The sequence below is a fragment of the Sorex araneus genome, chromosome X (genome assembly GCF_027595985.1).
Source record: "Sorex araneus isolate mSorAra2 chromosome X, mSorAra2.pri, whole genome shotgun sequence".
Classification (NCBI taxonomy): domain Eukaryota; kingdom Metazoa; phylum Chordata; class Mammalia; order Eulipotyphla; family Soricidae; genus Sorex; species Sorex araneus.
In genome coordinates this window covers 23860449-23886943 of record NC_073313.1, presented here as the reverse complement: position 1 = coordinate 23886943, position 26495 = coordinate 23860449, and the positions used below count along the sequence as shown (strand labels likewise).

General features: G+C 43.7%; 1 protein-coding gene and 1 pseudogene across 1 annotated transcript in view; one reads left to right on the top strand and one right to left on the bottom strand.

Moving 5' to 3' along the window:
* Window positions 1-5442: 5442 nt before the first annotated feature.
* Window positions 5443-26495, top strand: part of LOC101537123 (acyl-coenzyme A thioesterase 9, mitochondrial) — a 39407-nt gene continuing 18354 nt past the window's right edge. Inside the window, exons 1-9 of the mRNA XM_004612279.3 lie at window positions 5443-5599; window positions 7638-7735; window positions 9729-9755; window positions 11040-11085; window positions 13221-13391; window positions 13627-13664; window positions 17942-18025; window positions 18484-18587; window positions 23225-23298. Coding sequence (XP_004612336.2) covers window positions 5580-5599; window positions 7638-7735; window positions 9729-9755; window positions 11040-11085; window positions 13221-13391; window positions 13627-13664; window positions 17942-18025; window positions 18484-18587; window positions 23225-23298 — 662 coding nt within the window. The 5' untranslated portion in view covers window positions 5443-5579. The remainder of the gene's footprint in view (window positions 5600-7637; window positions 7736-9728; window positions 9756-11039; window positions 11086-13220; window positions 13392-13626; window positions 13665-17941; window positions 18026-18483; window positions 18588-23224; window positions 23299-26495) is intronic.
* Window positions 20432-22594, bottom strand: LOC105943143 (histone H3-like; annotated as a pseudogene).

Sequence of the window (26495 nt, the reverse complement as noted above, 5' to 3'; positions counted from 1 at the left end):
CATATCGAAAATGCCACGGAGAGCATGACAGGCTCTGCTGTATGGGCAGGATGCTCTCTGTACCTTGCTAGGTTTTCTGAGAGGGAGATGTAGGCTATAAGAGGTTGTGTGGCTGCAAGTTTGGCCGCGCTTCCGGGAGCATTTTTTTTATTATTTTATTTTTATTTATTTATTTATTTATTTATTTATTTTTGCTTTTTGGGTCACACCTGGTGATGCACAGGGGTTACTCCTGGCTCTGCACTCAGGAATTACCCCTGGCCGTGCTCAGGGGACCATATGGGATGCTGGGATTTGAACCCGGGTCGGCCGAGTGCAAGGCAAATGCCCTACCCGCTGTGCTATCTCTCCAGCCCCCGGGAGCATTTTTTTAAAAAAAGTTTTTATTAGAGAATCACTGTGATGTATAGTTACAAACTTATGAACTTTTTTTTTCTGAAGTAAATAGATTTTATTTAGAGGTTTCTGAGGGAAGGAGGAAGAGATAAGTGGGAGAGAGAATAGTAAGAATAATGCGCTTAAGAGAGAACGCGGGCTTCTCCAAGGGTGGAGGAAGCCCCTACACATAACCGAGCTTTAGATACAAAAGTATGAAAGCATGAAAGTACACATCAAAAGAGGGGAGATGCGGGCGACACATGTGCTCGGCCACGCGGGCGCAAGCAGCACATGGGCTCAGGCAGCATATGAGTCACAAACTTATAAACTTTTGTGTTTGCATTTTACTCATACAGTGATCGTTTACCCATCCCTCCACCAGTGCTCATTCAACTCCACCAATGATCCCAGTATCCCTCTCACCACCCCACCCTATCCCCCACCACCCCACCTCTGTGGCAGGGCATTTCCCTTTGTTCTCTCTCCTTTTGGGTGTTGTAGTTTGCAATAGAGGTATTGAGTGGCCATCATGTTCGGTCTACAGTCTACTTTCAGCTCCCATCTTCCAACCCGAATGGGTCCTCCCGACATCCTCTACTTGGTGTTCCCTTTTCTATCTGAGCTGCCTTTCCCCCTAGCATGTGAGGCCAGTTTCCAAGCTGTGGGGCAGACCTCCTAATCCTTATCTCTACAGCTCTTGAGTGTTAGTCTCTCACTATGTTATTTTATATTCCACAGATGAGTGCAATCTTTCTATGTCTGTCCCTCTCTTTCTGACTCATTTCACTTAACATGATACATTCCATGTAGATCCACTTATATACAAATTTCATGACTTCATCTTTTCTAACAGCTGCATAGTATTCCATTGTGTAGATTACCAAAGTTTCTTTAACCAGTCATCTGTTTTTGGGCACTCTGTTTTTTTCCAGATTTTGGCTATTGTAAACAGTGCTGCAATGAACATAGAAATGCAGATGTCATTTCTACTATACCTTTTTGCCTCTCCAGGATATATTCCCAGGAGTGGTATTGCTGGCTCAAATGGGAGTTCAATTTCTAATTTTTTGAGAATCGTCCATATTGTTTTCCAAAAGGGCTGAACCAACAGCATTCCCACCAGCAGTGAAGGAGAGTCCCTTTCTCCCCACATCTGCGCTAACAGTGGTTGCTTTTGTTCTTTTGGATGTGGGCCAGTCTCTGTAGTGTGAAATGACATCTCATTTTTGTTTTAATCTGCATCTCCCTGATGATTAGTGACGTAGAGCATTTTCTCATGTGTATTTTAGCCATTCGAATTTCTTCTTTGAGAAAATTTCTGTTCATTTACATCCCCCATTTTTTGATGGGGTTAGGAGTTTTCTTCTTGTAGAGTTCAACCAGTGCCTTGTATATCCTTGATATCAACCCCTTATCAGATGTGTATTGGGTGAATATCCTTTCCCATTCTGTAGACTGTCTTTGTATTTTGGTCACTGTTTCTTTTGAGGTGCAGAAGCTTCGTAGTTTAAGGTAGTCCCATTTGTTTATCTCTGTTTTCAGTTGCTTGGCCAGTGGTGTGTCATCTTTGAAAATACCTTTAGCTTCAATGTCGTGGAGGGTTTTGCCAACCTTGTTTTCTATGTACCTTATGGATTCTGGTCTGATGTTGAGATCTTTAATCCAGGAGCATTGTTTTATAGGCAGTTTGTGAGTGTGGCTGCCAAGCTACTGGAAAATGGGGGGTCTGGGTAGAGAAGGCCCAGTCCTGATCTGAGCAGGCCTGGAGATCTCAGCCCCGGGACCTGCACACCTGGTGATTCCTTCATGCATGAGACTCGTCCAAACGTGTAGAGAGGGGCCTTGAGCATGGCTGTGGCTGGGTTTCAGAGGTCTTTGGCTGCCAGGGGCCCCGGTGAAGACAGCCAGGCACGGGGGCAAGAGACTCTGCTGTATTAGGGTTACTTTGAATATTCTTCCATTGGTGTCAAGGTTGCTAAATCATTCTCATTTGTTTCACATCCCTCTGTCCTTTAGGATGCTTGCTTATCTTGACTCACAACCATTGCCTTATTCATCCCTGCATTCTTAGTCTCCCAAGTGTCACCAAATTGTGAGTGTGAGGGAAGTGGTGAGGGAAGAAGTGGCGTGGGGGCAGTGGGGAGGAAATGCAAGGGTGACACCAGCATTAGGGAGGGGAAGACTAAGAACTGGTGGGGACTGGACCGGCTGATTTCAGTTCTCTGCAGTGTGACTGGGTGTGGGATACAGAGCATCTATGGGCATGGTGGACCACAAACATTGTAGTCTCTGGGGGGCTCTTGGTGATGGAACGATTCCACAGAAATGGAGCCTCCTTGTGCATCATCACCAGTGAACACCTTGCTAATTCCCTCTCTCCCACTCTCTCACTTGCCACTCATGTGTTTCTTGGCCCTTCAAGTCACGGGGTGGAGGTTTAGGGAAAGGAGCAGCTGTGACCACTTTGTATGGGTGATACAGTTTCTCTAGCTTCCCAGCCTGTGTGTGTGTGTGTGTGTATGGGTGTGTATGCATATGAGTGTTCCGTAGGGAAATTTTACAAAAACTGTCAGAGCTACGGTAAGGGAGTTAAAGAAGCTGAACAACACTTAGGGAGTGAATTGTGAATAATAGTAAGTGCCTGGATCAAAGAAGAAAAGGCTATTTTGAAGAGACATTGTAAAATGGGCCAGAGATAGTGCAGTAGGTAGGGTTCTTGCTTTACATGTGGTTGATGCTGGTTAGATCTCTGGCACTCTGTAAGGTCCCTCAGGCCCTGCCAAGGGTGATGTCTGAGTGCAGTCAGGAGCAAGCCCTAAACACAGCTGTGTGTGTCCCTTCCCACAAAGTGTAAAATAAGGATCTTTCCTCACTCAGGGCTTAACTTCTGTATTTCTTTAGAGGAAGACAAGCAGATGCCATAGGTCATGTTCTATGCTCTAATAAGTTACCTCTACAAAACAAAGCAGTTGGACAACCCCATAGATAACACATGCAAAAATAAAACAGCGAGCGGGGAGAGGGGCCGGTTTCATTCCCCATCACTTGAGGCCCCGCGTGTCATGTCGGGGGGAGGGGTGGGATGGGGGGCCATACTGGGGTTCTTGGTGGTGGAGTGTGTGCACTGGTGAGGGGATGGGTGTTTGATCATTGTATGACCGAGACTTAGACTGGAAAGCTTTGTAACTGCTCTCATGGTGATTCAATTAAAAAAAAAAAACAGCGAAAGAAAATCAGTGTTTCTGGAGATCAAGTCAATTAGTACTAATGACACCACCTGTTTTTATTTGACTCCATTTTCAAGAAGCACAAAATACAATTTACACCTAAAAGCGTGTTTTGTCAATTTAAATAGCCAGGATGACTTTAGGGTCTACAAAATATACAGATCTCCACCGTAAATTTCAGTGAAATTGAAGCATAGATTTACCAAGATAATTACACATCTCATACCTATGTCCGGTCAATGGCAATGCATCATGGTGCAGTTGTAATTGTACGGGAAGATACTGTTGGTTTCAGTAGACCGAAGAATGTCAGGGTTGACTTGTACTGTGGTCTCACTGAAGGGGATCTTCACAGAGGCTTTATTTCCCATAGGGAATGATATTAAAAATGTGGAAAGTGGATTTGGGTCAGCAAGAGCATAGAGGAAAATAAGAATCACAGCTTGGAATGAATAAAGAGAACCTGAATTTGTCAGAGAAAATGGATTAGTGGGAGAAAAGCTGAATATGACCAGATGAAGAAGGTTAGGAGACTTGTATTAAATTTTGCTATTTAATATGGTCCTCTGAGCTCCATCAGGAGTGATCCCTGAGCGCAGCCAAAATAAAAAAATTAATTAAAAAGAAAAAAAGGGACCGTTTTCACTTGTAGTTTACGAAGTGATTTAAAAGGCAGCTTAATTTACATCGACAAATATTTACAATCATAAGGTATCAGAAAAAGAAAACTATACCCTAACCCTAGAAAATTCCTATGCTCAATGACAAAGCAAGACTTGTATATTCTGGAGACCTTCCTTCACGACTTTATTTCTTCTTGAGATTATTTTTTATCACGTTGTTAACTGCCTTGCTAACTTCTTATTTATGCTTATAAGGTGGGCACCCTAAGGGTAGGAATTTTGCCACTTGAAGGATCCCCAGCATAAAAAGTAAAGTCTGGAGCACTACAAACAGATGAGAAGTGTAAAATGAGATCAATTCTTTGGGAAAAGAAAAATTTGTTGGATAAAATAAAAATGAGATCATAAAGCAAAATTCTCTTTACAGTGGTACTGACTCTGGGCTGGCCAAGGTCTCCAACTCAAGGCTAGGGGACAGGCCTCGAATGAAAGAGGGACGTTGTATGTACTGTTTAGGTCGGTGATTCTCAACCTTTGTTCACTGACTTTTTTTTTTTCGTTTTGGGTCACACCTGACGATGCACCGGGGTTACTCCTGGCTCTGCACTCAGGAATTACTCTTGGCGGTGCTCAGGGAACCATATGGGATGCTGGGAATCAAACCCGGGTTCGGCTGGGTGCAAGGTAACAGCTCTACCCGCTGTGCTAGGGCTCCAGCCCCGGGTTATTGACATCTTTAAGGGAAGCCGCACCCCAGTAAATCAGACTTCCCCGAGGGCGGGGCCTAGGCGCGGCCGTTTGGAAAGCTGCCCGGAGGAGTCTGACCTTCAGCAAAGGGCAAGAACCAGAGTCCAGCTGCCGAGGCCTGGGGGCCAAGGTCGCACGGACTGCGGCGTAGTGCGATGAGGGAAGAAACCTCTGCGGACTCCGCTGCACCCCACGGCCGGTGCCATGTGCCGCACATGCTTAATAAGAGCGGGGGTGGGCCGGTCCCACAGGCAGCTAACCGCCCGGTTCAGCTCCTGGGGGCCGACCCACGGAGATTGACAGCAGGTACGGGCCAATGAGATGAGACGGGCTGCGGCCGGAGGGGGGGGGCGTGCGACGTGGTCGTGCCTCCGTGAGAAAGCCCCGCCCCTGCAGGTTAGGCCCGCCCCTGGCGGAGAGGCCCCGCCTCCGGCGGAGAGGCCCCGCCCCCGGCCGTCAGGGTAGGGAGGGAACGTGGGTGCGGCCGCCGGGAGTGAGCTCGGACGCCGGGTTCCCGCTAGGGCCGGGGCTCATCTGCCTTCAGTCAGCCGCTGAGCGGGGCCCAGGACTTGGTGCTCGCAAAGCTGCTCGCGGACTGAGCACGATGAGGCGGACTGTGCTGCGGTACGTAGAGGGGGCCCGGGGGGCGCGGGCGCGCTCAGAGGGGCTGCCCTCCTCGGGTCCCCGCTGCTAGCTGGCCGCGACGGAAGGAAGGGTCCGGGGAGGCGGGACTAAGAGTTGGGGCTGCAGGAAAGAGTGGGGCGCAAGGGGGATTCGGGCCCCAGGCCTAGGCTGGGGCCCCGCGCGCCTATGTTAGAGCCTGCGGGCACAATTCTGTGTTCACTACGAAGCCGCGCTGTAAGCGAGGAGGCTGGGTGTTCCCCGGAATTCCTTTCTGTTTGCTCACCAGAACTGAGCCTGCAAACCGTTTTTGGGGTTGTCCATTAGTCAGCGTGTATTTCAAGTTACCCCTATTATTTTACCAGACCTTTGCCCTCATTTGAGGAGCGTTTTTAGGGTTAAGCGCTTGACCCACTTGGACTGACTTGAGAGTGTTGTAACGTGGGCACAGACTCCCCGCCACCTTTTGGGCTCTCAGGACTGCGTGACTCTTAAGGCCTCTGGTGCTCAGTGGAACTTCAGCTCTAGGGAGCAACAGGCTCTGTTGGGGAGGTGGGGCCCTGGTGGCCGAGAGGGGCCGCGTGCGCGGGAAGGATGCCTTTCCTTCCCATCCTCGGGGGCACCCGGGTCAGGCCTCGCGTCCACCCCAGTGTGTGCAGGTTGGGGCAGCGCCCCCCATTCACTGGAACTTTTCTGCGCTCCCATGTTGTCTCTGCCCGCCTGGCTTCCAAGGGCGTTCACCCCTGTTCCAGTTTCTGCAGTTCTGCCGCTGCAGGAGCTCCTGCACTCTCTCCTTTTCTCTCTCTCTCCCTGGTGTAGTCTCGGTGATGATGCCATTGATCCTGTTATTTCTCTGTGGGCTGCCTCTGGGCCAGGGGTGCTTGATGCAGATGCTGCTGTCAGCTGTAAAGCGTTCTCTCTCTGCCTGCATCTCTCTAGCCTTAACAATATGTAGAAACTTTGTTCCACGGTTTGAAGTCAGCTTTAAAGTCAGTTTGCAGCTCCTCTGCCTTTGCACTCAAGTTGGTCCTTTGGAGTATGGAGCCTCAAGCCGGTTCATCAGTAGCTGGTGAGAGAAAGAGTTCGTAGGTGAATAATCAGACTACTGGAGGACTCTGCTTTATCTGACTGGCGGGCGATCTTAATAGCATTTTGTTGTCCAATTCCCAAGAGCCAACTGACTTATTCTCTAAATAAAGGCATGAATGGCATTGTCTGTTCTTTTTCTGGAAACCCACCCTCAACTTGGGACCCAGAACAGAGCCAGGGCCATTGGGTGACTTCTGACCTGTCTGGTGACTTTGACTTGCTTGGCTCCTTTCCTTGGAAAGGTGCGTTGATAGCGACTGAGGACCTGCCTGAGTTTCCCAATGGTCTCTTGATTCTTCAGAATTTCCCTTGAGTCTGGAAATGGCTAATCTGTCTTTAAATTTATTAATTCATACTTGGTTTTAACTTATTTTCGGTCATTTTTATTGGGGAGTGGTGTCACGCCCAGTGATGCTCGTGGCTCACTCTTGGTTCTGTGCTCAGGGATCCCTCCTAGTGGTACTTGGAATAAAACCAGGGTTGGCCGCATGTAAGGCAAGTGCCTTATCCCCGTACCATCTCTCCAGCCCTGGCTTTTAGCTTAATTTTTAGCTTAATTTTAAGTAAATATGGTGTAATAATAAATAGCATATTACATGTCCCTAATTAATTTGCTCAGTTGTTTACCCAGTTGATTCTGGGATTCTGATGCTAATAAAACAGATCAAGAGTAAATTCATTAAACCCAGTTGTTATATTTTATTTTTTTGCCATTAACTACCTACCAGGCTTGCTTTCTGCTCTCCAAATATGCAGATTCTAGATGGAGAGGTGATTTATGAAATGACTTCATATCCAGATACAATACTTGAGAAACAGGTGCAGCATCCTACAAGACATTGTATTCCAAGGGCCTGGCATAGCCATGTACTCTGGACGGAGGCACAGGTCTTTGGGCTTGCCAGGTAAGCCATGGAACCTCACTCTAAGTGTGTTTTGTCTTGTTTTGTAGGTTTTGTAACTCCAGCAAGGGGCTTCTCACTCCTGGCAGAGGACTGACTCAAGGATCTCTGAATCTGGAGAAACAGAGATTCATCTACACTCATAATGGCAAGCTTGAGTGTTTTACTCTTTAGGCCCTATTTTGTTTGTGGGGATGTGGAGATGGATAGTTTAGGGCAAATGGGTCATGCTAATGATACATGTTTTATACATTTAGTTAAGTATGTATTTTGAGAACTTCCTGAACAGTGCTTAGGATGCCTGGGGTGCCCACTGGCGGTTCTCTGCCAACTGGGCTGGTGGTTCAGTGTAAGGCCTGAGGATGTGGTGCTGCTTGGGTCCTGCAGTGCCAGGATTACTTGGGCCACCCTGGTGGTGCTGACCTCTAGGGTGGGCGCAGTAAGGGACCATGTGCATGTCGTCCAGAAATTGAACAAAGTTTGCCCCATGGTAGGCATATGCTTTTTCACTTTTTCAAATTCCATTTCCTGTATGTGTAAGTAATGAAGGGGAAGGTAAAAGTTGGGTCTTTCCATTGCATGAATTAAGTGTTCCCAGTCTATAGTTTTGTTAGAGAGTCCCTGTGTATCTTTGGTCATTTGAAGGTAATTTCCATTACTATATGTCTAAAATATGGATGCCTTCATTTATTCATGTTAATTAAAATTATGTCTTTTAAAGGTCCAAGTAAATGTATATATGTATATATATTATTTAAAATTCTACTCTTGGGGCCAGAGCAATAGTACAGCGGGTAGGGCATTTACCTTGCTTGTAGATGACCTGGGTTAGATTCCCGGCCCCACTTATGGTTCCCGCACCCCAAGCCTGCCAGGCATGATGTCTGAGCATAGAGACAGGAATAAGCCCTGAGCACTGCTGGGCGTGTCCCCAACACAGAAAGAACAAAACATTCTACTCTAGAGCAGCCTTTTTCAAAAGGGAACATATGGCCCTGTTTGGGCCCACACATGAAAATCATATATATGGGGAGGGGGGTCACAATACAAATTTAGGGAATTAAAAGGTGGGACAGAGGAGCTATAGGAAGGAAACAAGTTTGCAAGGGTCCAGGGTCAGAAAAAAGGTTGAAAAATGCTGGTGTAAAACTACAGTACCTCAATTTAAAAACATTGAAAAGAATGGATCATTCGTATAAAGAAATAAAACCAAAACCTCTTGAGGACTTTGACCTACATCTGAGGGCTAGGAACTTGACTCAGAGGTACATCAGATGCCTGACATGCTTGAGGCCCTGTGTCAGTACCCAGCACATGAAAAAGACCAATGTATTTTTCCTATTGGACTCAAAGTATAGTTTAGAACTGTGGTCTTTAACCTCACCACAGATGGGTGCCAGTCTGCAGGTGTATTAAGTTGAAGAATGATTCTTTTTTTTTTTTTGCTTTTTGAGTCACACCCGGCGATGCACAGGGGTTACTCCTGGCTCTGCACTCAGGAATCACCCCTGGCGGTGCTCAGGGGACCATATGGGATGTTGGGATTCGAACCCGGGTCGGCCGCGTGCAAGGCAAACGCCCTACCCGCTGTGCTATTCCTCCAGCCCCAAGAATGATTCCTGAGAGCACTAGCCTCGTGTGTGGAGGCCTTAGTTCAGTCTCCAGTACTACAAGCAAAATCGTATTCTCCTTTTGGATTTTAATCCCTACTCCTCTTACACTCACTAAACTAGTAATCATTTTATGTTAGTGAGCATCAGTAGTCTGTAATACTGTTTGGGAAACTTCCTTTGCATTTTCTTATTAAAGGAACTCAGGAAGAACAAAATCAGAAATAAGATTATTTTACTGGTAGTTTTTTGCAATTTTATTATTATAAATTACTATTTTTGTATATACAGAATATTTGATGAAATAATCAACCTTTTGCCATAGAAAGTTAAAATGCATGTTAATCTAATCATATTTGCTTTTGATGGGTTGTTAAAGGACCATGAGCTGCTACAGTTAATTTTCTAAAACTGGAATATGTATTTTTAAATGCTAAAATACCCCTAGGAAGTTAGCGGATTACATGGATTTATGTAGATTTTTAAAACCACTACTGTTTATCTAATTCATTTTCTCTTTATCCAATATAGGATGTACAACTATACACGTGAATAATGGTAATTATTATCCACTTTTTAGCCACATAAGAATATATTTGCACTAATTAATTCTTGTACCTTTGGGCAGTGGGCATGAACCAAAATTAAATTACATTTCTTTGCCTTTCCTTGATGTAAGTCTCTTGTTCATTTTTCTGGTTTAAGCTTTTGTAACAGTTCAAAGAGTATAAATAGAAGTTCACTAATGTGTGACTCAGAGATTAGTTATTAGTCCCTGAGCTAAGTCATTTGATTTATCACTTCTCATAAGAGTATATGTGGCGGTTAGGGATGTGACTCAGTGGCTGAGCACACACCTTGCATTAAAATTTAACCTTTGGCCTGGTGTTAAAAATTAAAGACAAGTCTTAAGTAGGGATTCTGTTCATGGTATTTCCATCATGAAGTCCAGGGGATGGCTGCTTGGCATAAAGAAATTTGTCTTACAAAAATGATCCCAGGTAAGCTTGATCCCCGGTGTCAGCCATATGTGACAAATATAATCCTAGCACTTTTGCTGTTTGGGCCCCTTCCTGCAGCTACAACAATATTCAGGCTCACCACTATCGTGTGTGTGTGTGTGTGTGTGTGTGTGCTTTCTCGCATGTGCATGTGTGTATGTACATTGCAACTAAAGGTACAGCCCTCGGTGAGCATCGAAATAAAAAGATGAGTGAGCATCATGGACATCGTGTGACTCCCAGCAAGTACATATGTGAGCTCTACAACCGATGCGTGGCAAGTACTACAACCAGAATATTCCAAAAAATCACAACAAAAGGAGTGTGACACTGCCCCAGCGCCAGCAAGCATGTGTGCAAGCATTGCAGCTAAAGTGTGCAACCCCCAGTGAGCACATAGTTGAGTGTACAAGCATGGTGACTGGTGTGTGAGCTCACTGCCGGATGCTTGTGTGCTTCCTCCATCAATGCGGTTACTGCAGCCACAAAGGAAAGGGAAATGGGGTTAAACTTGATATCTCCGTCATGAAGGAATCCCCTCATCTGCAGTTACTAATACAGCCCCATTCAATGAATTATTAGTTATCCTTTTGTTTATGTAAACACCAATGATGGACATGTGCCTTCTTTTCTGTACTGGGCAATAGTTAAGGTTGTGCTTTCAGGAATCAGGGGCCTGATAGTTTTCCTGAGCTGTTTGTGTGCCATTAACTGTAAAATCATGAGGCTTTAAGGCTTTTGAGTGCATGAATTGCTTTCATAGTTCTTGTGCTGTTTGCATAATCCGGTTCTCATATTTTTTGTCTCATGAAATAACCTTTTTGTTTCTTTTTTTTTTCAGTTCGTGCTAAATTGCGGGAGATAGTAGGAGTGTCCACTAACTATCAGTATGCACTCTTTGATTCATTCATTTTTCCATCCCTAAAGTACTAGACTGTATTTAGGTCAGTCATGTTGTAGGGATGTGAGGGGCTGTTTATGAATGGGTTGATGTTTTTTAATTTGAAGAAAATCATAGTACAAGTTTATCAGTTCATGTATTGAACTGATATATATATATATATATATGCATATATATATCATGCTATAAAATGACATGGTTAGCATGTAATTTAGATTTTTCAGAGTGCACCCTGATAGATTACCCCACTGACTCTCAGTGAAACCTAAGGTATGCTAATGTCTTATATTTCTATACTCTTTTTACGTCTGATGAAACTGACACTTAGGGAGATTGAGCAATTAAGTATTAGAGCTTGAGACTTGAACCCAAGACCCTGGATTTCTGTTTCATTCAGGCTACTCCCTTTCTTGCTTGTCACTACATAATTAATCTGGTCTCCCATAGAGTTTTTCTTTTTTTAGTATTTCCCTGATTTGAAATAGGATAATTAATATCCCTCTTAGTGTGAAAATTTTGAAGTTACACTGAGAAAAAAAACCAAAACTTGGAGGGATTAATAGCTATAATAGTAATATATGTTGAAAAAAATAGTATAATGCCTTTTTTTAGTTTTTGGGTCACATCTGGTGGTGCTCAGGGGCTTCTTTCAGCTCTGTGGCCAGATGTTACTCCTGGTGCTTAGGGAACCGTGCATTGCTGGGAATCTTATCCAGGCCTCCTAAATGGAAGGCATGAGCTCCAGCCTGCTGGGCTATCTTTCCAGCCCCCTAAAGATTTTTTAACTCTTTATATGAAGAATTTGCAGCATACATATAATGGGATCAAGTGAGCATAATATATACCTTTAATTCACATGGTTTTATATTGATTATATCTCAAAAATGAAATTCAAAACTTTAATTTACTGAGAAGAAGAAAGAATGAATATCTATGCGTTAGATGTTAAATGTAATGCTTTATGAGGGGGACATAGCCATAGTACTTAGGGCTTACTCTTGATTCTGTGCTCAGGGATCACTCCTGGTGGTGCTCAGGGGACCTTGAACCCAGATCAGCTGCATGTAAGGCAAGCATCCTGACTTGCTCTACCATCTCTCTTGACTGATATTTCTTTTTTTTTTTTTTTTGCTTTTTTGGTCACACCCAGCAATGGTCAGGGTTTGCTCCTGGCTGTGAACTCAAGAATCACTCCTGGTGGTGCTCGGGGGCCATATGTGATGCTGGGGGATCGAACCTGGGTCAGCCGCGTACAAGGCAAACGCCCTACCCGCTGTACTATCACTCCTGCCCCCTTGACTGATACTTCTTAACATCTTGCCTGAGTTGCCAATAAAAGTATATGGGAAGGACTAGGGATGTGGCTCAGTTGTAGAGCACTTTCCTCGCATCTATGAAGTCCTTGGGTTTGATCCCCAGCACTGCCCTCCCCCTACAAAAACATATGTGCCCGCTAAACTACTTCTAATTAAACAATAGGTATCTTGATATCTTGCTATCATGGCCAGGGAGATAGCTCAAAGGGCTGGAGCATGTGCCCTGCCATGTGTAGGCCCCAGATTCGATTCCCTGCACCGCATGGTCCCCCAAGTACTACTGAAGGGGCCTGATTGCCTCCAGCACTGTGCATTTGACTGGCAGCTGGCTGAGTATTGCTGGGAGTGGACCTCATACACCCTGAGCACTGCTTGGTTAACCTCCTGAAAAAAAGTCAAGATGCATTAAAAGGTTGTGCATTGCGGGGCTGAGATATACAACAGCCGGTAAGGTGCTTGCCTTACATGCAGCCAACCAGGTTTGATATATGGTCCCTTGGCCCTGACAGGAGTCATCCTTGAGCATGGAACTGGGAGTAAGCCCCGAGTACCACTGGATGTGATCTCCAAAACAACAACAAAAGAATTAAGATTGCATAATGCATTGGTAGTTAGGATTCTTTAGTTTCCCCTGATCTAGAATACCAAGGTCATGTCTGTCTCCTTTTAAGGCAGGGAAGGGACAGAAGATGAAGTAGGTGCATACCCCTTTCCTCCGATAGAGGTGTCTTACTGACTTGTGCTGCTCAAGTTTCAGGATAGCACTGCTCCTGTGTTTCACGAAGCTTGCCTGCTTTCTTCTCAGAGACCATGTGAGAGCAATGGAGGAAAGAAAATTACTCCGTAGTTTTTTGGCTGAGTCGCAGGAACAACTGCCACCTAGGAGGATGAAAGACAGTTACATCGAAGTTCTCCTGCCTTTGGGCACTCAGCCTGACTTGCGGGAGAAATATCTGACTGTTAAAAACACCGTGAGGTAATCCAGCATCAGTTTTACTTACTTCATTTATTCTTTTCCTTGTTATGACCTATGATATAGTTCACATACCATAATGTTCTCCTAATTAAAAGTCCACTTCCATGGTTTTTAGTCTATTCGGAGAGTTATGCAACTAGCAACACCAGAATGTTTTCATCACTTCAGTGTGTGTCATTTATTTTTTAGTGGAGGTCATGATTTTCATTTAATCATAGTTCTCTTTACTTCACAGATTTGGCAGAATTCTCGAGGACCTTGACAGCTTAGGAGGTATTGGCATTATTTTAATATTTCAAACTAGGTAATTATGGCTATTGATTGAATTCTGTGGCCAGAAAGGGCCTTTATTATTTTTATTTTCTAGGCCCATAGCTGGTGGTGCTAGAGGTTCTGGGCTCCATGCAGCAATGCTGGGAAAGGGAGCACGCAGTACTGCAGATTGATCTCAGGGCATTGCTCTTGCATTAGAACTACTTCTCTGCTCCAAGAGCCTTTGTTTTGTTTTGGAGCCATACCTGGTGGTGCTTATTTCTGGCTCTGTATTAGAAAGGGCAGAAAAAGATGGGTGTCTGCTTCTTGTTACATTTTTTTCCTGAAAATGTAGATTCTAATAGAAAGGAGTTACAATCTAATTCATACTTTCATTTATTATTACTGTTCAAAATTGACTGAGGCATTGTGATTTACATTATTGTTGATGATGGTTTTCTGTGTACAATATTCCAACAACATAGTCATCACCAGTGTACCTATTGCTGACTAGTACTTCTTAAAGTCTAGAAGGAAAGTTGCAAATACAAGAAAATAACCATTTTTATCATATTTTAGGGAAGACTGAATAATGATAGATTGTGTTGTTGAAATGATGCTTTTCACCCTCAGTATTTTCATAGAGATCTCTTATAAGTAAGGGCATTCTACGAAATATCGATACAATCCTCAAAATGAGGGAAATAATACTGGTGTGTTGAAGTGCTAATCCTCAGACCATGTTGAACCGTTGCCAGTGTTCTTTCCAAGCAGAAGGATGGAGTTCTGGTCACATGGTGTGATGTTTTCCTATCAGGAATTTTCCTCATTCTTTCCTTTTATATCTTGACACCATTTAACATTCTAGACTGGATTTGACTTTTTTGTTGAATTCCTTCACCTTGGGTATGTTTGTTGCTTCTCTGTGAATAGATTCAGGACATGTGTCTTTGTCAGGACAGCCACAGAAGGGATACTGTGTTCTTACTGCATGCTGGCAAGTGGCTTGTAAATTTAGTTGTTAAATTGCTGTGATATTCACTGTGATATTGTGACATTTAGGAGAAGGCAGTGCCTGCAGTATTTCTTCACTATAAAGTTACTCTTTCTCATTTGCAATACTTCAGGGAAGGTATTTTGAAACCTAGTGAAATATTCCATTTTTCATCAGATTTTTGTTTATTAATTTTATTTTTCTGGTAGCATGTATGAAATCCAGATCATACATGTGAGGTATTTGCTCTAGCACTGAATTATATTGCCTGCTTAATTATTTTCAATCGGTGTGCACTCAGGGATTCTGTTTGCTCCATGGTGTTATAATATGTTACTACCATTTATTTTGATGCTCTTATTCTCCCAGAACTATCACAGATATTTTAGTTAGCTTCTGTTTAGTTTTTTTTTTATGTTTTCCTATAGTTATTGTTGTTGTTGTTCCACCTGTGATTTTTTTTTTTTTGCTTTTTGGGTCACACTGAGCAATGCTCAGGGGTTACTCCTGGCTCTGCACTCAGGAATCACTCCTGGCAGTGCTCAGGGGACCATATGGGATTCTGGGAATTGAACCCGGGTCGGCCGCATGCAAGGCAAATGCCCTACCCGCTGTGATATTGTTCCAGCCCTCTAACTATAATTTTTGCCACCCTTACTCTCCTGTCCTGAGACTCTTTAAAGAGCCCTGGTTCTTTTGTTTTGTATTGTTTTATGTTGTTTTGTTTTTTGGTGTGTGGAGGTTCCTCCAAACTGTGCTGGGGAGTCTAGGGGCCTGTCAGGCAATACTCGCCCAGCAGGGTCGGACAGTTGAATTCTCCAGCCTGGCAATAAGATGCCTCTTCACCCAGTGGAGTTGGAGATGCTCTTGTTTCATCAGAGCCACGCCTGGAGTTCTACTCCATAGCGGCCTCATCTGTACTCACCCTCCTCATTGGACTCATGCTGCATCACGCTTCCTGGTATTATCCTGTCTTTCTGCGTGTCCTCTTCTCCCTACCTAGCTCTCTAGCTTGCTCCTACCTGATGATCTTTGAACGGAACTGTTGGGAAAGGGTTCAAAATGCTCTCTAAACACATTGTTTGGGCCCATACCCTTCAACTTTCCCTCCAGATTAAATAAACATGGTTAAAGTAGAATGATCTTTAAAGAAAATTATATATCAAGAAACAATGCAAAGGCATAGGTGGCCAGTGAAGAAAAATCCTGAGATTCTGCAAACAACAGGGACTGCCAAATTGAGAGGGGTGTGGTAAGCAGGGTGGGATGGATGAGAAGGGGCCAAGGGGCAGTGGTGGCGGGATATTGGCCGTTTGGTGTGGGTGTGCTTCGGTGACATTTATGCCTAGACTATTGATAATAATGCTGTTAGGACTCGTGTTGCCTCAGTACAGTTGTTAAAAAGATTGCATGCTTACACACACTCACTAGACGTTGGTTTGCTTAGGTGTCCCTTAATTACAAGCTCCTTGCCACTGCTCCATTACCCCCCCCACCAATACTTCTGTGACTTGGTTCTGTTCTTTCTGCTTCTTCAAGAGTTTGTCTTACCATCTATGCCTTCTCTTTCATTTCTCAACTCTTCTCTCAACTTGTTTCCCTTCAACTTATAGTCATGGCTGTTTTTTCTTAAACTCAGCTGTGGGTAAAATCACATTGTCTTTTATTCTCAAACTGTTTTTCTCTCTCACTTCCAATCTGCAATTCTGGAAAGAACTGGACAAACTGATTTGCTTTCATTGTCCCTGGACCTGGCCTGGCACTTTCCTGCTATGTCCTGGCTTCTCCTTTATGCCGCTGAAAAGGCACTTGCCAAGCTCCCCACCGGCTTCCTCACCACCAGACTTAAGGGTGCTTCTCAGCGAAACGCTGACCTCAGGGGGCCTAACCCTTTGCAGCTGGTGGTTTTGTAGTGCACACCCTTGGCCTTGGGCACCATTTCCTCCTGCCTCTCTGACTGCTCCTTTTGGTCTTATTTGTAAATTGCTCTTTCTTCTTCATCCCAAACAGCTCAGTTCACCCTTGGGTTTCTGCCCCTTGGGTTGTTAGTAGTCCTTGCATCTACTCCCACTGTATCAGTTGCCATCAGTCTCTGTCTTACTTAGGAAGTTTATTAGGAAACTACTAGTTCCTCATGTGCGATTCTGACCTGAAGGCCAGTTTTTGTCATGCTAGTGGACATCTTCATTTGCACAATGTGCCATGGTGAAAAAAAATCCCATCTTTTAGTCACCGAAGTGTTCTCTTTTTCAGTGAATGGGGCAACACTTAATTCATGGCAGCTAGAACCTGAGTTTATTCTGATCCTGTTAAATCTACCCTTGGGTCTCCATATCGACTCATATTGCCATCAGTCAGACTGATATGACCCCTGTGTACCAGATAGGCTTTGAATGGATCGTATTGCTCTTATCTTTTTCCAACTGCAGTCTGTCCTTCAGCAGGTGTGTGAATAGAGGATCTATTTTCATTCAGCAGATATTTTGTGTGCATTTCCCTGTCCTGAGTGCAGATGGTACAGATAAAACAGGACTGTGGGGGAAGCAGTGAGGCCACTAAACACAGAAGTACAACGACTTAAGTAAGTCCATGTAACAAAAAATGAGAGCTAGGGCCAAAGTGATAGTACTGTAGGTAGGCTGCTTGCCTTCCATGGAACTGAGCCTTTGCACCCCATATGGTCCTCTGAGCACTGCCACGAGTGACTCGTGAGCACAGAGCCAGGAATGATCCCTGAGCAATAATGAGTGTGACCCCAAAACCAAAACCAACAAAAACAAAGAACTATATTTTGCACATAGAAAGTCTGAAAATATGGAAGTGGGAGCTGAGGTTTTTGGGGAAAGGAGGCCTAACTTTGAATACAGTAATTTCTCCATGATTAGGATTAGGAGAGTGAGGTTAGGAGAGTGAGGTAGGAAACAGCTAGCTGATTTTTTTCTTGTGATTTGCTTCTCTTTTCTGAAGAGGTTTGAGGCAATCACAAGTGGATGGGGGTCTTTTTCTGATTTAGGCACTGAGTCTCTGTGGAGTCGTGACAAGCCCCTTAGGGACCCGAGCTTGTGGGTTTGGTTTTCTGTTCAAGTCTGAAATAGTGGATAGTGATAAAAAGAATGATGTAAAATGACTTCCATGTGTAGAAATCAGTTTTCCTAGGATAAATAATGATTGAAATGCATTACAGGTAGAATTGGATTTTCAAAACAGGAGTTACAACTTTCTATGGTTTTTAGGGAATACATTTTCAGTATAAGAAACATTTTAGGAAATAAAAATAATATTTATTTCTTCTGTTTTCCTATAGTTCTTGTTTGCTACACGCATACCAAAATTGAAGCAGCGAAGATGTCTCCTTTATCAATAGTTACAGCCCTGGTGGACAAAATTGGTAAGCAATGTCATTATTTATTTTCCAATGTTGGGAATCTAATCCAGGGTTACAAACAAGAAGCAAAGTACTTTAAAGCTAAGCTACATCACTACCTTCAGTCAATATTATTTTTTATGCATGTTTTAAATTCTTAATATTTGCAATTTATAATTGAAATTAGAAAAAAATATTTTTCTTATGGTAATTTTTGTGTATATATGAATGTATAACATATTTGATACTCTTTACCAAAAATTATAATATTCATTGTGTGAGTTTGCATATTTTCATATTTATATTTTCTTTGTCTTGACTGCCTTTCTTCAAGATATAGGTGCATTTCTTTTGTATGGCAAAGTACATTTTTCAAGACAGTTATATATGGAGTGTGCCATAAATGTAAATAAGGTTGTGCACTTTGAGCGCAGAATGATTTTGGGATTGTTTAGATGCAGTTTCATTTTTTGTTCTGGCAGATATGCGTAAGAAAAGCTTAAGCCCAGAACAGGACATCAAGCTTACTGGCCATGTTAGTTGGGTCGGTAAGACATCCATGGAAGTGAAGATGCGGATGTTTCAGGTGAGTATATGCCACCGTCACCATTTGTCAGGTATATACCCAGCTTGTTCACAGTGAAGGAGCAATATAATTACCTGCCTACTGTAGACAGCATATAGCCCTCTGCTTGTAGAAGTGCCATGGAAAAATTCATGTGGGGCCAGGAAGTTGGCTCACTGGTTTAAAGGGAGTGCCAGATAAATGTGGTGCCGCCCAAAGGCTCTGGGGCCATCCTGACAGCTCTGCTCTTTGGAATTTCTGGTGGAAAAGGGCCTGGAGCTGAATCAATCACTTCAGCAGCCCTCAGGTAACTGCACGGTCATGAGTTCAATCCTGGTGTCGCTGCATGAGCCCAGAAAATCCCGTGTGTGACCCAAATGTGTGCACCAAAATGAAACCCATCTCATCGATATGAGATTATTGATAAACTCCTTCAGGGCAACTCCTTTATTTGGTGTTTATGTTTTGAATATATATATATATTCACTGTCATCCCATTGCTCATCGATTTGCTCGAGTGGGCACCAGTAACGTCTCCATTGTGAGACTTGTTAGTGTTTTTGGCATATTGAATACTGGATATTGAATATTGAATATTGAGTTCAATATTCAATATATATATCTCCATACTAAGGTACTTGTCTCTGGTTTTGCCTAAGAGACTTTCACAAAAAGGTGAACTATGTTAGGTATGAATGGGATAGGGGATTGGTCACTTACGGTTCCTTTGGGCTACTGGTGGTTAGAACTGCACGGTGGTCGCTGGAACAGCAGCCCTGAGCTGTCCATGGTTTGATGACAAGAAGTCCAAGATCAAGGTCTTGCAGGACCCCATGCCTTGGAAGCCATGGAGAAGATTCTTCCATTCTAGCTCCTGGTGATCTTCTGGCCGCCCTTGGCATTCCTTGACTTGATGTTGGAGCACTTCAGTCTCTCCCAATGTTGTCACTTGAGTCTCTCCCTGTGTTTTCACATGGCTTCCTCCCTCATGTGACCGTGTCTTTGTGTTGCTTCTTCTTTTCTTAGGAGGACACCAGTCACGCTGACTTCAGGTCTCCCCACACTCTCGTAGAACCACCTGCCCCCTGGTCATGCCTGCAGTGACACTCTTTCCAAGTACTTATGTTTGCAGATCACAAGGCTTAGGACTTCAACAAATTTTGGGGGGACACATTCGACTCCTAACATTCACTTAGATGTCTCACAGCAATTCAGAACAGCGGCTCTAATGAAAAAACTTAGAATGGCCATTATTTTTTAAATGATGAAATTTGACAAGAAAAATAGCTCAGGGAAATCATAGCACAAAGATGAAATAATTCTGAGTCTGTTCCAAATTTTATTGGGAAATGTGTTTTAGAATGACCTACGTTAGGTTTTTCAGTAAATAATTATTCAGAGACTGTTTTGTTATAAAATTATGAAGCTTTTTACCTTCTGGCAAAAGTCTACAGCAGCAGTCTATAAGAGGGGAACAATTATAGGATAGCAACTTCAGTTATTATCTTTGGACTCCCATGTTGCTTGTAACTGAAAGTAAAACTTGTTTTCGTTGTGGTGGGGGCCACACCTGGCATTGCTTGGTGGCTCAGAAGCCATCTTTGTGCTTTTGGTCAACCAGGGCCATTGTCAAAATGCATGAGGATCCATGTCACCCCACCATCCTCGGGGCACCATGTGGTGGTAGGGATTAGACTCGGACCTTGCAGATGTAATGCAGTTGCACTGTAGTTGCACCACATCCTCAGTCACAGTAATGTACTGTAGCACTGCAGCACTGTCATCCCATTAATCATCGATTTACTCGAGTGGGCACCAGTAGCATCTCCATTTGTCCAAGCCCTGAGATTTTAGCATCGTAAACTTTATGCCCTCTCTCTGTGGATATGGCATGCCAGCTGGATGTCCTTGGGCATAATGGTGACGCGCTTGGCATGGATGGTGCAAAAGTTGGTATTCTTGAAGAGCCCCACCAGGTAGGCCTCCCACGGCCCCTGCAGTGCCCTGACGGCTGAGCTCTGGGAGCGCAGGTCGGTTTTGAAGGCCTGCGTGATCTTGGGTGCACCAGCTGCTGGAATGGTAGCTTGTGGATAAGCAGCTTGGTGGACTTCTGGTAGTGGTGGATCTCACACAGCACCATGGTGTCGAGCTGGTAGCCATACGGCTTCTTCACGCCACCCATGGCTGGTGCATTCTTGCGGGCCGCCTTTGTGGCCAGCTGCTTGCGGGGCACCTTCCCACTCATTGACTTGGGCGCCGTCTGCTTAGTACCAGGTTCTTCCCAAATCAGCTGGAGACTCCTTCAGGCTTAGGGAAATGAGACCCATTTTTGCTACTGTTGTTGCCAGGCACAGTCACAGTAATACTTTTCAAAAATGCTGTTTTGGGTCATGCTTCTGTGATTTGTCCACATTCTTTTTGGATCTACACAGTTGATTCCTAGCCTGTCACATTTAGAATTGCATGGTCCTGATATTGGACTTGCTTTCTTGGGATTCTTGTCAATTTAAATATTGGGCATATAGGTTAAAACCCAGGAACCAATATGGGGAGAAAGGAATGAAATCCAGTGCCAGACAAGTATAAACGTTTAATGTTTTAATTGTACATTTCTCATTGGCCACGTTGATAATGGCTTTTGTCTGAAGTGATCTCTCTCATTCCTGAATGGAAGGTTGTCAGTCCTCCTGCTTTCCCTTTGCCCTAGTCCCTTGTGTTCTGCCTCTCTGTATCCACATTCCATCTATGCTTCCAGGTTCTTTCTTGAGTTCTTCCCCTTCCTCCCAGCTCATGGTACCTGTTGCTTCCCCAGAGCTCCTTCCTCAACAGTCTTTCTCTGACCCTCTCTCCCAGCACCTGGGCTGCAAGGAGCAGCATACAAACCCGTCTTTTCTCTTCCAGGGAGTCTCTGCTCTTCAACAGCTGCATCCGGGTGTGAGTCACCTAGACCTGCTTCCTGGCATCCGTTCATTAATGTTCTCTTAGCCGTTTTTTACCGAGCACGCATTGTTCTGTACTAGCTATATGGTAGTGAGCAAAACTCAGGACGTCCTATACTTTTGGATTTGCATCTAACTGTGTTAATTTCTTACCTGACTTATTTGCTCACTGACACTCAATTAATTTTGTATGCTAATGGGAAAATTGTCTTGGTTCTATAGATGGTCACAGTGTCATGGGTAGAAGTCGCATAAATAAATAATTACAGGCCTAAGGAGACAGCTCCCAGGATTAGTGTGCATGTGTTATATGCACAAGGTCCTGAATTTGATTCTCAGCACTGCATGACTCCCCCTGACTGAGCATCAACAGGTGTGGTCCTGGGTGCTCCCAGTATTTCTGGGCCCAAATAGCACTGTGTTGCTATGAACCATCTGGCCTGCACAGCAGGACTGGCTATCATTGACAGTGGCCCTAGCCATTCTTCTCCCCAGCTCTGTTTGGTAGGTCCCACCAAATGTTTGTAATAGAGTATACTTTATCATAATAGAGTATATGGGAGTATACTGAGCACCATGCTGCATTTTTCCTCAGGGGCATTGTTGGCATTATGGTTAGAGTACAGGTATGTGAAGAGTTTTTGATAAACAGCTGAAGAGGAATCTGGCGTATACTGTTGCAGGCTTCAGATACAGCTCCAGGGGGATTTGTCAGGATGCTGGGAAAAAGCCAAAGGGGAAGGTTCTAAGAGCCTGAGCAGCCAGTAGGAACAAGAACTCAGGGGGAGGTTTGTTGAAGGGGGACCCTAATACATGCTCAGGTTGTGATAGCACTATCCTACCAGGACTGGCCTGTAGTGTTTAAAGAAAGAGCTTAGAATCTCAAAGCCTGTGCATGGTAAATATTGATATTGATCTTAATTACAGAATTTGTCTTCCTGTTACTTTTCTGGGGTGGTCATGTGCTCAGCAGGGAAAACTCAAACAAGTGCTGGTAGTTGGCACACTAAAGCTTCTTGCAGTTGCCAATGGCTGTGTGAGCAGAAGTAGATCATCCTGGTCTTCCTACCTGCCGGTCTTTGTGAACATGCTCAGAGTTCTCAAACAACCAGATTTGATCATTCTGCAGGGCAGTAAGTGGTTATGAGGCAGAGACCATGGAGATGATACAGAGTTGGTGTTCATGCCTTGCAAGGCCAGTGAACACCACCAGGTATGATCCTCATGAACCCCAGAACTGTGAGGCATGAGCAACACCATGTTGTTGGGGCCTATCTCCTGTCAGGCTCCTGATCTTGAGAACTGGGGCATGTACCCCTTTCAAATATGATGATAATGTAGAAATCCCTTGTGACCCTCCCCGCCATTTGTACATAGCTCCAAAGATGATCGTGTGTGCCCTTGCCAGCTCTTCTCACATGCGCTCTCTTTGCGAGTCTCCTCTGCTCTATCACAGGCTGTTATTCCACAGTTTTGTTCTGTGCCTGGATAAGCATAGGAATCTCAGCATATGGTGCTTTGGGGTGTGGCTCTTGTAAAGTGCATTCTTAGCATGCATGAGGCCCTGGATTAGATTTTCTATACCACAGGAATAAAATAATGAACTTTTCTTTTTCTAATATTAACCTTTTTCAAAGCATGCACAATAGCTTTGGTTAATTTTATAGTAGGTTTTTAGTGAACGATCTTTTAACATGTGCACTTTCTTTTTCCTTTTAGTTTCATGACAAAGAATTTTTGCCTGTTTTGGAAGCAACATTTGTAATGGTGGCTCGTGATTCTGACAACAAAGGGTAATTGCTATTTTAGATGAATTATTTTGGGTGGTGGAACCTTTCCATCCATGCTCAGGAGCCCAAGGGTGATTTGGTGCTATTTGACCTTGTTGTACCATAGCTAATGTTTAGGTGTTGGACCCATTGGTGCTGGGCCTGGGAGGTTCATGTCAGTGGTGCTATCGGTGGGAGGATATAACAACTTCCAGGAATAAAACTCAGGGTCTTATTCAAGAAGACATATGCTTCATACCCTTGAGATATCTGCTTGGTCCTCTTATAATTCTTTTTTAGAGGAATAAAAATTCTTTCTGACCTTTATTAATTCAGATAGTAATTATAATTCAGATAATTATTTTTATGATTTTCCCACTTCATTTAAACACTGTGGTTTACAAAATTGTTCATGATTATTTGTTATAGGCATTCAATATTCCAACAACAACAACAACAATCCTATCACCACTGTCACCTTCCTTCTACCATTGCTTCCATTTTCCCACCCACCTGTTAAGTCTGCCCCCACAGCAGGCCCACAAAAATTTATTTTGTAATGCTTATTTCCACTAAATGGCTAATGGAATGATCAAAAACTAACTTCAGTGAAAGAAAATTTGTGAAAACTGTTGTATCTCACCATGGGGATATTAAGTCCCTTCCTGAGGGTTTACTAAGCTGTTGTTGTTGCAAGTTAATCCTTCTGTGTTAATGTTTTTGTTCGTTGAGCTTAGTTGGCATCTACCTTACATTCCCACCCATTCCGATGTGCTCCTACTGGAATGTTAGTATTGTAGAATTTGGAGATGTCCAGAAAATCCAGAATATTTAACTGGATAGTGAGCTTACATGGTGGTGGGGGGGGGCATGGGCGTGACTGCTTCTGTAAGTACAGGGAGGTGTGAAGAGGTCGCCCACCCAGCTCCAAGAAGGCCTGGATTTTTCAGCCCAGACAACCACGTTATACCTGAAATTTTCGGCAGTTTGGCATCTCTGTGGAGCTCAGTCATGAGGCAGTGGAGTACGGCCATAGGCATGGCGGCAGCTGTTGGGGTGTGAGTGTGGCTGCCGGCGTTTCGGCAGGGCAGGAACTCCCCTTCTGGAGACTGCTCTGGAGGTCTCAGCTGGGACTCATGTATTCAAAAAACTTTCTTGGCTTGTTGATCTCTTTTGAGATTTAATAATGAGTGTCAGGAATAGGGACAGTTGATGAGCTTATGTGACAGTGGTGGTGAGATGTGGGTGTGGCTCTCAGACAATAATTTAAGCTTGAACACTCCAGTGCTACTTGCAGACATCTTATCTTTTTATCCTTCTTTTTTATTTCAATGAATCACCGTGAGATACAATTACAGACTTACAAACTTGTGTGATTACATTTCAGTCATACAATGATTGAGTACCCATCCCTCCGCCAGTGCCCATTCTCCACGACCAATGTTCCCAGTATCTCTCCCACCACCCCCACCCCTTTACACCCCCTGCCTCTGTGGCAAGCACATTCCCTCTTACTCTCTCTCTCCCTTTGGGTGTTATGTTTTGCAAAAGCCACTTGTTTAAAACATTTGAATTAATACACCACAGTTTGCAAAGTTGTTCATAGTAGAGTTTCAGAGATGCAGTGTTCCAACACCAATCCCACCACCAGCATTAATTTACCTCCCCTGATGTTCCCAGGCTCCCTCCCACCCCTATCTTGGCTCCTTGACAGGCATATTTTAAGTTTGGTTGCTATAGTTTGGGTTTCATACTTTCAGTGTTGTTGACTCTCTGATTAGGTATATACATATACTATACCTCTACACCAATGATGCTCAAGCCCCCTTACCGTTGCCCCTTTATTTAAAAAATTCAAAGATATGGGCTGGGAATATATCTCAGCAATAGTTCATCTACCTTGATGTGTGTGGCCCTGGTACTGCCTCCAAAATAAATAAAACCATACATGAATCCGAAAAGGATTGTTATAAATTTCCGTATTTACATTACCCAGACTTTATGGTTTAGCATATTTTCAATATTTGTTTCGTGTGGCTTTTATATTTACATTTATAATCACTTAAAATTAACTCCAAATATGATGTATCACTTGTAGATATGGTCAGAAAGTCAGTTCCTTTTTTGTTTTTAACAGGAAGTAAAGTTTCCTAAGGTCCTGAGATATCTATGTTTCATGTCCATGTCCACAAACTGGTAGAGCCTTATACTTAGCTCAGATACTCATTTCTTTGGGCTGGAGCAATAGCACAGCAGTTGGACGTTCTCCTTTCATGCGGCCGACTCGAGTTCGATTCCTCTGCCCCTCTTGAAAAGCCTGGCAAGCTACCGAGAGTATCAAGCCCGCGCAGCAGAGCCTGGCAAGCTACCCGTGCATATTGGATATGCCAAAAACAGTAACAATAAGTCTCTCAATGAGAGACGTTACTGGTGCCCACTCAAACAAATCGATGAGCAATGGGATGACAGTGACAGTGACTTATTTCTTTAAAATTAGTGCATTTTATTGAAGAATTATAGTACCACTGTCATGCACAACAAAATAATAGAGTCCATAATATATTCATATACTCAGTTTATATGAGTTTTGCACAAAAATATTTTCATGTGTGATATTAAGGATTGAACTCATTTGACACATGCAAGGAATTGCTGAGCTATATCCTTAGCTTCCAGATATCTTTTAAATTCAAGTCAGAATCCCAACAAGGTCCCTATATCACATTACGTTTCTATGTCTCTTAAGTTTGGATATATTTGTTGTATCTCATCAACCTTGTTGAGATACAATTCATAGGCTATATGCACTGTAGCACTGTCGTCCCATTGTTCATCGATTTTTTCGAGCAGGCACCAGTAACATCTCACATCTCCATTGTGAGACTTGTTGTTACTGTTTTTGGCATATCAAATACGCCATGGGTAGCTTGCCAGGCTCTTTCATGGGGGCAAGATACTCTCAGTAGCTTGTCGGGCTCTCTGAGAGGGACAGAGGAATCGAACCTGGGTCAGCTACGTGCAAGGCAAACACCCCACCTGCTGTGCTATTGCTCCATTCTCACTCATTAAAAGTGTATCATTGATTAGCCTTTATTTAATTTTTAATTAAATCACCATGAGAAAAGTTACACAGCTTTCAGGTTTAAGTCTCTGTCATACAATGATCAAACACCCATCCCTTCACCAGTGCATATGTTCCACCACCAAAACCCCAGTATACC